Below are 14634 nucleotides of genomic sequence, written 5' to 3' on the forward strand. Positions count from 1 at the left end.
ATCCAGAAATAAATGTGAAGTGCTTCCAGTTGTTTCCATAAAGAACCAACTTGCCTTTAGTAGACTTGACAGGTGACAGGGCAGTGAATTGATTTTTTCGAAAATGGTAAGAATTAATCGTAAATATTAAATTATTCGCTTTCAAACAGTTAAGAAAAACTATTAAATATGTTTATAATTGTTTCAGTCATTAACAGACAAGCTTTCCATGCTTATGGCCCGGCCGGGCGGCGACAATGTCCAAAAAGATGACGTGCCTTGGTGGATGCGCTACGGTGGTCGGGGACTTGGAACAGTTGGCGGAATGAGTTCGTATTATTTTACTATAAATAATATAATATACACTTGGCATATTGTCATGACAAATACGAGATATAGTTATGTTATTTAAAAGTGAGGTAAACATAAAGGGATATACCTGTACTTACTATCTTATCATAACTCTATTATGTGCACCACCCTCAACTTAGACAATGCATCCAAAATAATATACAGGTAAGTACTATATCATTTTGCGTCATAATTTACAAATCACAAAGAAAATTACTAACTTGGTTATTAAGATAAGTTTATATACTAAAAAGGTAATTAGAGCATAAAAATCTCTAGAATGATAAAACAAACAAAAAGCTAGTAATTTATTACGTTAACCTCTAAAAATAAAATAATTTATTTTTAGACTAGTTAATCTTATTTTTATAATACATTCTCTTCTAATTTGCTCAACAATATTAAATTTTGCAGTTAGAAATTTATCTAGGACATTTATATATATGTAACAATTAGGCTACATATATGCTTATTCAAGTAATATATTATTGGACACTTAAAACCTAATAGCAGCACAAAAAAAATTGTTACATGAAAAAAATTGGTTCAAATTCTGTTTTTTTTTTATTACAGTGTCAATTATGTACAGCCTTGAAGCCCTCTATACCCATATTATCAGATTATCATTCTTAATGCTAATTTAATCTTTAGTTACCAAACAACTTAAAATAATTTACATTTTTAGTACATTGTATATGATTTAAAATTAAAATTAATCAGGTTTATAGAACCAGCTTCCAAACTTGACATTTACAGAGCAAGATAAAAATGTCATTCATGAGTTAATTTTTTAAAGTTAACAACTTTTTTTCCTACTGGTATTCTATGAGCACTTTGTATAATACTTTTTTCTTTAAACCTGAGAGCATGTTTAGAGTGCTTTTAAAAGATTTGTATTGTAACTCTGAATCCCTCTGTATTCCTTATCATTCTTTAAATATCCTGTCTGACAACTAGTAATGTTGAAATTAAAAATTATGGAAACTTTTATAAGAACCTTGTCCTAACGGTTTCCAAAATCAATTCCCATTTACATCACGTCAAATTTTAGGGTTGCATTGGCATAGGTTAAAAATGGAAGCCTACCTCTGAGGCTGTGCTCTCTGTTCATCTATCACAAGGTTGAATCTCATGAACCAAGATAGCTAGACAGTTGCCAGTTATGTCATGCCAGATGATCAATACATCATCATACTAATCCATCTGCTTCTGATACTGCTAAAATTAAAAAAGAACATTAAATTTAAGCAACAATTCTATGGTCATGAATTTGATGGGTGCTCATCTTTTTCTGCAAATTGGTTTTTCATTAGCGTATTTGTAAGAAACCCTCGCCGTCACGAGTTCGAATTTTAATTATATAGATGTGCTAATTTTATGTTACATAATTAAATAAATTGTAATGGCTACAAAAACTTTTCAAACTAAATACAATTAATTACATAGCACCATAAAAGAGTCATACAGATGCTATCAATAACAAACTTAATTGTTTTTAATTAGCCATTTCTGGTGCTAAACAATCATTACAAATTTACTTTAATGTTGTACAAGATAACACTGATAACAAAGTTTGTGATAAAAAATATGGAGCATTCTCATCGATGTTTAGTCGCCCTCGGTTTTTGTATTTGGATGCGACCATGGCTTTCGCTATAGTGTTAGCAGAGTGCTGGCCTATGTAAACATAAGCACCCTCAAAATTGGAGAATAGTATATGTTAATTCATCGAAAGTAGCGTCGGAAGCTACAATGAAATTGCGTCTCTCTGGCTGAAACCTCTTTGACCTTGTACAGTGAAAATCGTGAACTCCTACGCTTAAAGCAGAGCGACTGAATGTCGGGCTTACGCCGAATAAAATACTTCCGACCCGTGAACCTGTCTCAGTCTTTTCCGAAGACCCCTGGCACGTCTACAGCATGAGATGTTCCCAGAAAAATTTTGACCTTTTAGGCATCTCTAAATATTAAACATACAGAAAAAAAAAACGATTGAAATAAAGTAGTCGTTAACTAATGTGTCTTTGTATTAAAAGATACACTAAGATTTTGATTTTCAATAGTAAGATTGTTAACCTTTTTTTAAGGTACCTTACGAATGGTGTATTCAAGCGAAACATGCTTCTTCTTATAAGCCTACTATTTAACTTGGCTGCATGCCTTAGTGCCGCTAACCCAATATCGTGCACTTTTCCCACCATACTATATGCCATTGGAATGTATCTAAACGCCAAACCTCATTCTTTGCTTATTGGCTACTATCAAAATTTGAAACGGCCGGTCTTGGCGATCAACGTGATACATATTCCCATTATTATTGTGATGTTCCGCCTATTACGTGACGTATTATACTAATTCGTTTACAATGGCGATGTATTAGGCAAGCCAACGATATCGGTTCCTTGACGACGAAATAAGTCACCTGTCCGTGCATCTAATGTTTTTCTTTCGTCTCAATATTTACCTAATGTATTAAATCATGTCCGAAAAACAATTAAAATAGTTTAGCCGGAATTAGCCGTAATATTTTCCGTAAAATCATACACTTGATAAGGCTAAAGAGGAAATCGTTCCCGTTCATAAATTGTAATTGAATATTTTATTATTAGCTTAATTATTATAATAAAACAGTAATTTTACCTGAGAATGTGTATATAGAACGTAAGGCTAAGACAAAAGAATCGTGAAAACAAATAGGGTCGCTCGATTTGCATGTATCATGGTAAAAGTATCAGCAAACAGGTAATCCAGTTGCACAATTCAATTAAAAATATAAATAGGATTGTCTAGTAACAGTTAGATTGACCGTGACACGAGGACCGGTGGCTCGCGGGAGTGTGGGCATTTTCAACTATTTGGAAGTACCAATTAAGTGTAGGAAGGTCGTTTACTAAAATAGGAAGCTGGAATGGACTATATTTAGATGTGTCTCCATTGTGTTATGTAAATGTAGGTGAAACTATTTGGTTATTTCATAGAGTTTTGAAAAATAGCTGTGGCAAAATTTCGTAAGTAAAAAACGGATTTCGGCTGATCGTAAAATCAAAAGATATATCGATTAAAGTTCAAAATTTCTACGTAGGTATTGTTTTTCCCAAAAATTGTGACGGATGTACATAGTTATGGTGTTTGCTTATTGTTGTTTTGACAAAAACAAAAATCATTCATTCAAATTAGGCTACTAACTAGCACTTTTCAAAACTGAAAGTAGGCATTGGACAGCATCCTGGTTTGCCGTCCTTTCGCCTGGCTCACTGGCCTCGGCTGTGGGAAAGAGACCTTCTGTTATCTATATTAACAATCGGGAAATTGGGGTCGACTATCGATCCCGTAGATATAATTTTTGATGGCTTTATAGTTATTAGTTTACCAGTCTCTATCCGTGATAAACTTTTAAAGCCCCGAAAAAGAGGGGTGTTATAAGTTGTAGGTGCGTGTATGGCATTATAGCTCCCGAACGAATATAGCAATCAAACTAGTTTTTTATTAAACGTGAAGTGCGAGTGTACTTAAATATGGGGGTGAAAGTTTTTGCTGTTGGGATTTCTTTTTTAATTTTATCTTGTTATCAAACGTCCTTCTTACATTCTAATATTATATCACTGTACGTATAGTTAAAAAATATCAAGGTATATTTGTACGTAACCTTCAGTGTCGGGAATCCGAGTCGCATTTGTCAGTTTATTTTATATTGTTGTAAAAACCGTGTATGTATTACCCAAAATAATAATACGAAACCCGCTTTCGTATTCCAGTTGCCATAGTCTTGGGCCTGGTGAACTGCATCAGTATCGTTCTGCTGGACGTGGGATGCCTGATCTCCGGCATCTGGCAGATGCTGGCCGGCTTCATAGCGATAGTCTGCGAGGCGCCATGCTGCTGCTTCTTCATAGACTACGTACAGACCCTCAGCGATAGGATGGAAACCAGGCCGTATTGGAATAAGGCTGCCTTGTACATTGGGTAAGTTGGATTTGTGGAACTTACTACACCTTAATAATGGAGCAAAATGCGTGTGCCTTAAATTTTGTAGTTGCCCTGTATTCGGTACCAGTACCTACCTACTGTATTTGTACTGCTTTCCAAATGTCGTCGGAAAGTACGCCAAAAATGCTATTGGCACGGCTTTTATTTGAAATTTTGACATAAAAATTAAGTAAGTAGACGATTGGAGGAAATCTAACAATTTTTTTTCATTTACCGTGGATTAGCTGTCATTGGTCCCATAAAAAATCATTAAGTTTGGCTCAGTGGTTTTAGTTGAAGTCGGTTTTTTTGTGAAAAAGTATTATTAGTACAAACTCAATAAGCTTATTCACTTTCATACTTATTATAATAAAAAAAGCAGACAAAATAACACAAATAAACTTATCACACCTATTTACAGCACAAGAAATAGTTTAACGTTCTATTATCATCGTATTAAAAACTCATTTTAATAATTTACATGAGTCATATAAGTCATGTTATTGTAACGTTCCTCAACACGTGATAAGAGGTAATGGTCTTGCTTGTTGATAACATCTCGGCGATGGTGTGTTATCATAACATTCAGGCTTTTAATTCGGACATCATTTGTTTTAAATGAAAGATAATAGGGTGTTTGTTTAGCAGCCTTAGGCGGGTGTTACATCTCCGTCCTTGTTGATAAGGCTAGTTTTATTTAAATAACAGTTTCTCGTGATTTTGTGTATGTGAATCTTTGTAAAGATTTTTTTAGTCGACTCCCGCACTTAGGTATTTCATCCTTGCGGTGCGGGATTTCAAATTTTTCACAAACATACAAATCAGATGTACAGTTTTTAATGTAGGTATAAGTTATTTAAAATTTCGTTTATAGTTTTATCAAAACCAGTCCAGTCCAAACGACAGTTAATAAAACTGAAATGTGACAAATCTAAAAACGTTAAAGACAGTAATTCTCAAATGGAAATAATAAAATGATTCGATGAGTCACGTGACTTTGACCTGACATCTCTACACAATCGAGCGTTTTCTAGTGATGTTAATGATTGTAGAAATATCACCTGCCTTAAGCTCCTCTAGAGGTGAGTATTGTAGGTTTTTGTAAGCCTTAAATCATTTGTAAATGTTAAGACCTACTTAAATATTTGGTAAAGTTCCAGAACAATAAATAAGTTCGAATGATCTTTTGTGACATTTTTCCCGCATAAGTGCAATACTGGCATAAATATAAACAATTATGCTCAGCGGTATGGGGAAAATTGGCAATGAATTGTGTATTGTGACAATAATCCTGTTTATTAATAGCGACTTTTGATTGTCTGTTTGACTTCGGTGAGGCATCCGTGTCACTCAAGAATGATGTTTGATGAGACTAGGTGTGGATATTCCTACATTTGCACCCTAATATGTGTTTATTTGGGACACAAAACAGTTAGATATTTTAACTTATCACTAATCAATATAATAACTTACAAGATAATAAACATTCAACCCACGCCTATTACTGTTGTACGCAGTACTGTAGTACGCCTATGTACCGCCCACCAGTTACTGAACGAAATTAGGGAAGCTTACAGCAATTGAACCCTTGAGTTGCGAAGTGAATAATAGAAAGAAAAGTAAAAAGTAGGATCGGAAAATGTTTCGTTATGTTCGCTTATATTACCTTCGTGTTGCAAATGTATTTATCGGCTCCCCAAAAATAGTGAAATAAGAACTTTAACATCAGCTTCAGAAAGTAGGTAATGTATTTGTTTGTTTGTTCTTCCCCAGGCTCGCGATCCCGCCTTTCTTCATGTGCTTCATCAGCATGAGCACGTGGTTCGGCAGCGGCCTGATCTTCGGCACCGGCATCATCTACGGGATGATGGCGCTCGGCAAAAAGTCAGTATACCACACTACTTAACACACAACTAACTTATAACTAATATTTAATATTGTAACCTCAAGTGTGTAAAAGTTTCTCAAGGCTTGTAAAAACTATGGAGAAGTCACTAGGAAAAAGTGATGTCGCATTTTGTCTACTCGGCGGCTTGTGTGATGTCGAGTAGCATTTCCATAGTATTTACAATTAATTCTTAATCTTGTTTGGGTGTGGGACTGTGTCTTTGTCTAACCAATATTTGAGAAGTCATAACCATATAAAAAAATAAAAATGATCTATTGTAACTTCCGTAGTCTTGCTTCTGATCTATGTTTTCGATGCTTCTGTGGATTTAAATTTTCAAGGTGCAGGTTTTATCATTCATCTTTTTCTGTGCCTAAAATAATAAATAAATCGCAGCGAAAAAAAGATTGTAAAGAAATTTTTTTGTTCTTTTACTCGTTTCAAAATACATAGATAAAAAGTAAAAACTATAAAAATCCAATAACAATAAAATGTTCATAGTTATTTATTCATTAAACAACTTACATAATCGACATAATAATACGTAACAGTAGTCACACATAAACGTGTAAGTCCATAGTAAGTAATTGTCCATTGGTGTGGTTGTGTTGTGCATACTAATACGTGTGAGCAGGGGCTCTCGCGACGACATGGCGGCCATGGCGGCCGGCGGCAGCACGCCGCCCGGCGCGGCCGCCGCGCACGACCACAGCGCCACGCTCATGGAGGACCCCGACGTGTGGCGCCCCAACTAAACGAGGCACGCATCTAGCCTGCATGAGCCCTTCACTCTGATACCTACATTATTTACCTCGCTGCATGCTCTTGTCTTGTTTAACGGATGGATGCTTGCTTTTTTTGTTAGCTTGAGGACTCCTCGCATGATTCTGTTACCCCCTTTATCTGTTTATCTCACCGCGTTGCCTGATCCATTGACTTCCTTCATGTATTTTATTACTTCTTATAAAACTTTTTGCTAGTATCTGATGACTAGACACTATTTTAGTATAATCTCCTTTGGTAGACTGTGCGCTGAAGAAGAACGACGCTGCAAAGCTGAAAATAGAGAAACATTAACCAATAGGAAAACATAATTCGTATACAACAAATAGTTTGTTTTTTCGTTTTCAGCTTCGCAATCTTTAGATCACACGTCACGCCGCCTTATAGAGATGCCAAGATAAACGTTACCAAATACATTTATTGAGAATTAATTAATAGCTTTCTATCTCATCTGGCCCATTAGGTGCACGCACAGACTTTCTCCAAGGTAGTTTGAAAGTGTGTTTATATAATAACTTGCGTGTCAATCATCACGAAAATAAATGTATAGTATTGTGAAACTATATTATGTTTGTGATTTTAAATACAGCTATGGTTCACTTTAGTCCTCTTTCACGAAATACTTATCTAATGTACCAATTATAGTGCGTTTGTGTGTCTTTAAGTTCGAAAACTCATTTCAAAAATAAAAAAGAACAACTAAAAAAGTAAAAAAAAAATATTAAAAAAAAAACTCCACTATTAGATTGTTTACCTTTTTTTAAGTATTTAAAGACATGGTGTATAGTAGTCTGGCTTTTGAATTATTATGTTTTAGTAGATAAGCTAGCATGGTAATCGATGTTTTATATTTCCTTTGATAGGGAGTGGCCTGTGGCAGTGGGACATCTTTTGCTATAAGAATTACTTGTTTATAAGGCTAATATTAGTTTATAACACTGCACATTACATTATTGTTATGATATGCTTTCTTTAAGTTTCTTTCAGCACTGGGTTCTTTCGGCGATGATGCAGCACAACTTTATTAATTTCTTATTTTTTATACATTTATTTTAAGCAATGTTTTTGTACTTTTATGTTGCTAGTAACATAAGTATTCCCAGTACCAAAAATGTTTTGATTGAATTTATTGACTTGAAACATTTAAAATTCAAATGTACATTACTTAGTGGTTAGATAATAATTAGCAATTTCACTTTAAAAGATCAAATTTCAGACAAATATTAAATGACTCAGCTATCTGGCCAGTTGTGATGTGTCATGTTACCCCACAGAGGCTCCATCGAGGACATGCGGACGTCGGCGGCTCACCTGGAGGCGGGCGCGGGGCTGCCGTCCAGCGCGCCGCGCGCTACGCTCGTGAGCAACGAGCAGCCCGTCAGCTTCACCGGCGCCCCCGGCCTGCCCGCCAAGCACTAGTCCGCAGGTATGCGCTCCTGCTACACAACACACACGTCAATTTACATTCTACTCGGTTTTCCTACGATTACTCGATTATATTGATATTTAGCATGATTATCGATAAAGTATTTTCATGATCGTCACTGGTATGGAGAATTAAAAGTGTAATCATTGTACTTCAAAATAATTGATGTTGATGATTATCGATTAAGTATTTTGATTAACGTCACTTGTATCGAGAATTTGAATTCCAACCACTGTAGTCAAATACAAATTGATGTTAATGCAAAAGCTTTGTTGAGAACTTGCTAAGGTAACTGATTAGTCGATCTTGTGTCGTTTTTGGACGCAGTCAGTTAATTAGTCAATTGATATGTTTTGAACCGATAACTCGGTCCTATAGCAGTTAGTTGACTTGGAAACTGATCACTCGATTGTTCGATTAAACAGTGTCATCAATTATATCGATTAATCGTATTAGTGTAAGATTGTTAACCTATGTCATTTTTGAATAACCTAACAAACATTTGTATCAAAATTGTTCACGTCTAAATTAATATTTCGCTACCTAGGGTATTGTTTTAGAATGCCTTAGTATAATACAATTTTCTAGTTTGTTTTTGTAAAAAAATACAATGACTGGTGTTTTGCTAAGAGATTTATTTGTAATTTTTGGTACTACGGAGCGCATAGTGTGTATTTAAGTTGTGTCTATTGCGTGGTGTCAGTTTTTGCTATGTGAAAGCTACCCATGGACGTTTCGCATTATTCCACATCAAAACTCCTTAGTTTAGTGTTGCCAATACAAAACCAGTGTCCTCCAAACAAATAATAGAATTGCCAACATTTTTTCATTTGTGGTCCGCTTTTAGATAGTTAATATTTTGTCTATGATGATATTCAGCATGTATTGTAAATTAATATATTCAACTATTTGTTATATCTATAGAGATTTATGAAATAAGCACATATACTAGAACTATTGTACCATATCGCTTGGCCCAGAAGAGATATATCTGAAATAGTAATTATGTCTGTTGCAATAGAGGCTACTTTTGAATGGGCCCTAAAGTAATAAATTGTTCATAATAAAGGACCAATGCATTTGGAATCAATGAGGAAAGTAAACGGAAAATGGAACTTTTTAGAATTTGTTTAATGAAGTGGCAATATTAATGTTTATATAAACTGCAACATTGAGAATCTTGGACTTATGTACCCTTTCAAGGCAACTTGGTATTTATTCGTTTAGGTATAAAGTTCTAATTGTAATGTAGCCGAGGCTGTTAATAGTATAATTTTGTAACGTTAAGTTATTGTGCGCGGACGATTTTTGTTTCGCTATTTGATGTTTTTGTCTACATTTGAGAATGTTCTAGAAATGTTGAAGTAACTTAGGAAAAAATGAATTGAATTTTCGACTTATTTTTTGCCTTGTTACACGTATTATGGTGGTCCAGGTAATCTCAAACCATATAATATCTGGTTACATAGCCAGATCTTTTTATATTTCTAGAGCATTCTTTAAAATATGACAAAAAAAAAATCTATATTTTACACAAACATATCTTCGTAAACCTAGTTCAGATTCATACATAGTAACATTTTGACTTGTAACCTTATTTTTAATTGGTCACACAGTCAGTTGACCAATAATAATTATTGTGATTATACTTTTTTTCGTCCATATAGCTGTTGGTTTATAATTTGATAAGCAGCCATGTTGCAAAAATATTAAAATAATGGTAGTAGCTAGCGAAATTTTTCTTAAAATGTAAAGTGGTTATTTATTGTATTGTTACGATGTTCTGAGGACCTATCACCACGAACTAAAGTAATTATAACAGTTGTTGAAAAGAGACGACGCTCTACGCCCGTGTAGTGCTGTCTCGTTTCCACAAAGCGGTGGCGGTTGGCCCTCTGACCTTGGTTATATACTATCGTCATCATCATGTCGTGGATTGTGTTGGAAGCATTTGTTTCTCTGTGTTAGAGTAATTAGGAAAGGATTCCTTTGCCTTCGTGGCGGACTGCAATCTAACTGAAGGCGCGCAACTCTAATATTGGACTTGTAAAGTGCTTTTGAAAACTTAGTCCGTCGTATAAGCTAGATGCAACTACGCATACGGCGGGAGTTCTGCACGGAGAGTACATACAGGTATAGTGGCTCCTTGGCAAGTAACACCTGTCCAAATACCAGGTATTTTAGTACTTAACATGTTAAAGTTAACCTGGATTATTTAGCAATGGTGTCTACCACTAACTTGTAGCCGCACCTATTCTCAAATTGAAGTCAAGTTGCCAGGCATTGGAATCCACATATCTATTTATATGCATTCCAAAATCGTACTGAATCAATATCTTTCGAAAACTAGGTTATTATTAATGAATATATATCTTGCATGACTCAATATAATACCTAGTTGTACGTAGTTCCTGAATTGTTAACATAACGATGTCAATTCGTTGGCGTGTTAGATACGTTAGGTAGTGGGGTCGCACGAAAATACACAGAAGAATCATATAATTAATGTACCCGTGGAAAGATGGTGGTTAATAAGAACAATATTTTTTGTTACAATTTTTCATGCGTGTAGACGAAACGGAAACAAAAATCGAGGTATAAATTAACTGATATGTTGTAAAAAATTGCGAAGTTCGCGTTAATTCCGCTTTTCTCCGTGGTCACAGTGTGGCGCTAGTGTCAACTTGTTTTATTTCCGTTTAGTCTATACGCGTTTAAAATAAAATATTGTAAAAGAATATTAATATTTACCAATAGTTAACCGAGCAGACGGTATCTAAGCATAAGTTAACTAAAATTATGCTGAGAATCGCAGATTTGCTCGGATCAAAAGTTAAACACGTTTATAAATTATATCGACACCTAGCTAATAGGTAATTGTTCCGCAACCCAATTATAATAGATGAGAATATCACTGTTACTGTAATTGCAAGATATTTTTGTAATGTATCGATATGACGCTTCAGTTACGGCGTAAGTATTATTGTGTATAAAAGACCCTAGTCGTAGGTAATATTTTGCTAGTTTTAACATTTTTGCTCACACACAGCCAATATTTTAGTAAAGATTTTATTATTTGAATTTGTATGGAGTGTTGCTAGTACCAAAATACAGGATCAGGCATAATGAATTTATTAACTAGCAACACTTAATTGGAATGATTGAATGTTATGTGCTTCCTTATTTTACATTTGAATATTATAATTTTGTAACTTATAACTTCATTATTTTTACATGCATCGATTTATTTATGTATATTAAGCGAATTAATTGTTAAAATAAGAATTTATTTTGAGATTGTATATAGTATATGCTATGGTTAAATTGATTAGTTAATTGCTTAGCCTAAACACTTGCAACTTCGGTTAGTTAAACGGTCGGTTAGACAATGGTTATCATTAATAGTTAAGTTGCTTGTATACTTAGAGTTAGTGCAGAGATAAACCTAGGAGCTCAATGTTTTACTATAGACAAATGGTAGTTTTATAAAGTTAATGATCAGTTTTGGTTGCCCATTCTTAACATCCATGTCATCCATTGCTCAATGTCATAAAGAAGCAGTTTAAATATTTCAGCTGTTATTAAATCAGTGAATTGGTAACCAAAACTGATATTGTAAGTCAGTGTTTTATTATTCAAATTGGTGTTAGATTAGACCATTTACACAATCTTCGTAATATAAATCATCATCTAAATTTATTAAAATGTATTATTACTCGTGTTTATTGTGCCCATATGGACTGGAGATATTTTTTTGTGTAATGATTATATCTCTCTCAGCTGTATCAGAAATAGTTTAATATTAGACTGTGACGATGTTAATATCCAGTCCCCTGCCTGGTCATTCAGGTTTTGTGGAATTCCAACCTTCAATTTAAGCAAGATACTGTGTTCTACCAAATTGATTGTAGCATTGAAATAAATATTGTCAAAATTACATCATAATTGTGTACAGAATCAGTCGTAAATTACACAGATTCCAACTGAGTTTCTAACTAGTTCAAGGTAACGTATTTGCAGAAATTGAACCTACCGTCTCTTAATAAGTTATCCCTGCACTGAACCCAAGTGGTATAGTTATGATTGTTAGTAACAATAATGAGTATACATTGTATTGTATACATAGTTGTATAGTGTAAGCAGTTGCAGTTGTTTCTCGTCAAGTTAATGTTATATTTAGTAAAGCATATCTGTAATAAATGTGTGTATATTGATTTGGGAGTTTTATTCATTATTTTTCCTCTTTCATGGAGAGTTAAACCTGTGTGTTAAGAGTTAAATTTAGCTGGACAACTTTCATTAATTTACATAACAAACCTTTGCTCTAACATTCTACATTCACATTTCTCTTCTCTATCTTGATTCTTTTTAAGTGACTCCCAGTAAGGTGTTTAATCCTTGTGTTGCGGGGGTTTTACAAACATACAAATCGCAAGCACAAAGACACCCAACTCGGAAAAAGCATTCAAAAAGCAAATTCAACCAGTTTCTTCTTATTGAACTTTCCAGACTAAATAAGACTTACTAAAATTTGTTTGCTTCAAAAAAAGAAAACAGGAGTAAGCTAGAATCTTTATTTATTTACATATTTATACAGATTATTTTATAGTACTTAATAATATTATACATATATTTAGGGTAACATTAAAAAAATAAAAAGAACTTCCAGTAGAGAATCACATGGCATCCATCAGTCTTACTTGAATATTCTTATTTTCATCTGTAACAAGAAGAAATATGTTAAATTACGACAGCAAGAGTTTTCATTTGAAACATTTCCATAGTTACACAATGAAAATTAATAAGAATTATACTTAAAAGTTTTTTAATCTGTACTATTATTATAAAAGGTTTTGGTTGAATGATCTAATCTTAGGATATACTAGACTTAATTGGAAAAAAAAAATAGTGTTCAGTAGCCTGAAAAAATAACATACATATCATATCAACATCTTGAACATCTTAATAACACGTACACAAAGTTGTGGGCAACAGCTGGTATACCAATAATTGCAATCTCTGTTGACCTATACACCAACTAAATGAGTAGGTATGATAGAAGGACAATAGAACGGAATCATTCTCATACATTAATAACATTACAAAATGAAACTTTCTTGATGAAAATTTCCTACTGCTACTACAAGTCAATAACAAACAAGAATCTAGCTTCAATACAAACAGATAAGAATAAAGTCGGAAAACACTTGCCATGCTTTGTCTTTATATATCGCCCCAGTGATGGTCCCGTGCCGCTGGATCAGGCACTGCTTCTTTTCCGTCTCCAGACAGACGGTGGGTGGCTTCAGGTTCGGCTGTATCTTGCACGCCTGCTCCGATATCGCTACGATGATCCCCGCGGAGTCTACGTGGGCAGTCCCCTTCGCCGCCAGACACAAACCCTGGTGGTCCGCCACTAAACACCCACTTACGTTAGGCGTCGACATTATCTCCTCGACTACTTTGTCCAATTCCTTCTCCATGACTCTGATTTCAAACTGATTTTTTGCTTGAAAACAAACAACAAAATGAAATTGCACAAATACACTCACCACCAAGTGCTAGTAAACTGTCAAGTTTGATAAGTTGTCAATGTCAAGGCGCTGTCACAAATGACAGTTTCAATAGTTCGGAAATTGTGTGAATTCCAGATGGATTTTACAATAAATTGTATAAGTATCTTTGATAGATTTTTGTTCACTTGAAAACGTTAAAGAGCGATTGTCGCATTCAAAAACCATAAAAAAGAGTCTTCAATGAAGACTACTATGAATTTTAGTATATCGTATTCCTACAAAGACGTACAAATACGTCTGTTGTCTGAAACAAAAGTAGGAATGCACAGACGTATAAATACGACTGTGTATTCCTACTTTTGTTTCAAAAATTTCTTTGTTTTACGCATTAGATTTGCTAATAAAACATAGTTTTTATTTATCTTTAATCTCAGCATTCATCCTCTAACTGCGGAAATGAGTTCAGTGCCAGCAAGGTCAAGTGCTAAAGTCCCATTACGCGTATTGCTTTGAAAACTTAATAACTCATGGTAACCTTAAGGTAAATTAGGTGGTTGATGCAACTGACATTGGCATAGTTATCCTACTGATTTAAGAGAATCAGAGTACATTTGTGTAACTCACATAGCTTAATCGAATGAGTTGGATGTGCGATTTATATTAAGCAAGAGTTAAAGTCAGTTAATGTTGGAACTTGTCTTTATTTTAAATCTTAATAAAAATAC

General features: G+C 34.2%; 2 protein-coding genes across 2 annotated transcripts in view; one reads left to right on the forward strand and one right to left on the reverse strand.

The window, feature by feature from the left end:
* LOC113501107 (calcium channel flower) overlaps positions 1–12607 on the forward strand; it is a 14740-nt gene extending 2133 nt beyond the window's left edge. Inside the window, exons 2-6 of the mRNA XM_026882125.1 lie at positions 7–106; positions 188–308; positions 4086–4293; positions 6070–6180; positions 8242–12607. Of these exons, the coding sequence (XP_026737926.1) occupies positions 104–106; positions 188–308; positions 4086–4293; positions 6070–6180; positions 8242–8386 (588 nt within the window). The 5' untranslated portion in view covers positions 7–103 and the 3' untranslated portion in view covers positions 8387–12607. The remainder of the gene's footprint in view (positions 1–6; positions 107–187; positions 309–4085; positions 4294–6069; positions 6181–8241) is intronic.
* Positions 12608–13083: 476 nt separating this feature from the next.
* LOC113501108 (ragulator complex protein LAMTOR5) lies at positions 13084–13957 on the reverse strand. The gene is made up of 2 exons (XM_026882126.1): positions 13605–13957; positions 13084–13113 (listed from the first exon to the last, which is right to left on the reverse strand). Coding segments are annotated over exons 1-2 (273 nt in total). The 5' UTR covers positions 13877–13957; the 3' UTR covers positions 13084–13112.
* Between the last annotated feature and the right edge of the window lie 677 nt (positions 13958–14634).

The sequence above is a fragment of the Trichoplusia ni genome, chromosome 15 (assembly GCF_003590095.1).
Source record: "Trichoplusia ni isolate ovarian cell line Hi5 chromosome 15, tn1, whole genome shotgun sequence".
NCBI lineage: Eukaryota > Metazoa > Arthropoda > Insecta > Lepidoptera > Noctuidae > Trichoplusia > Trichoplusia ni.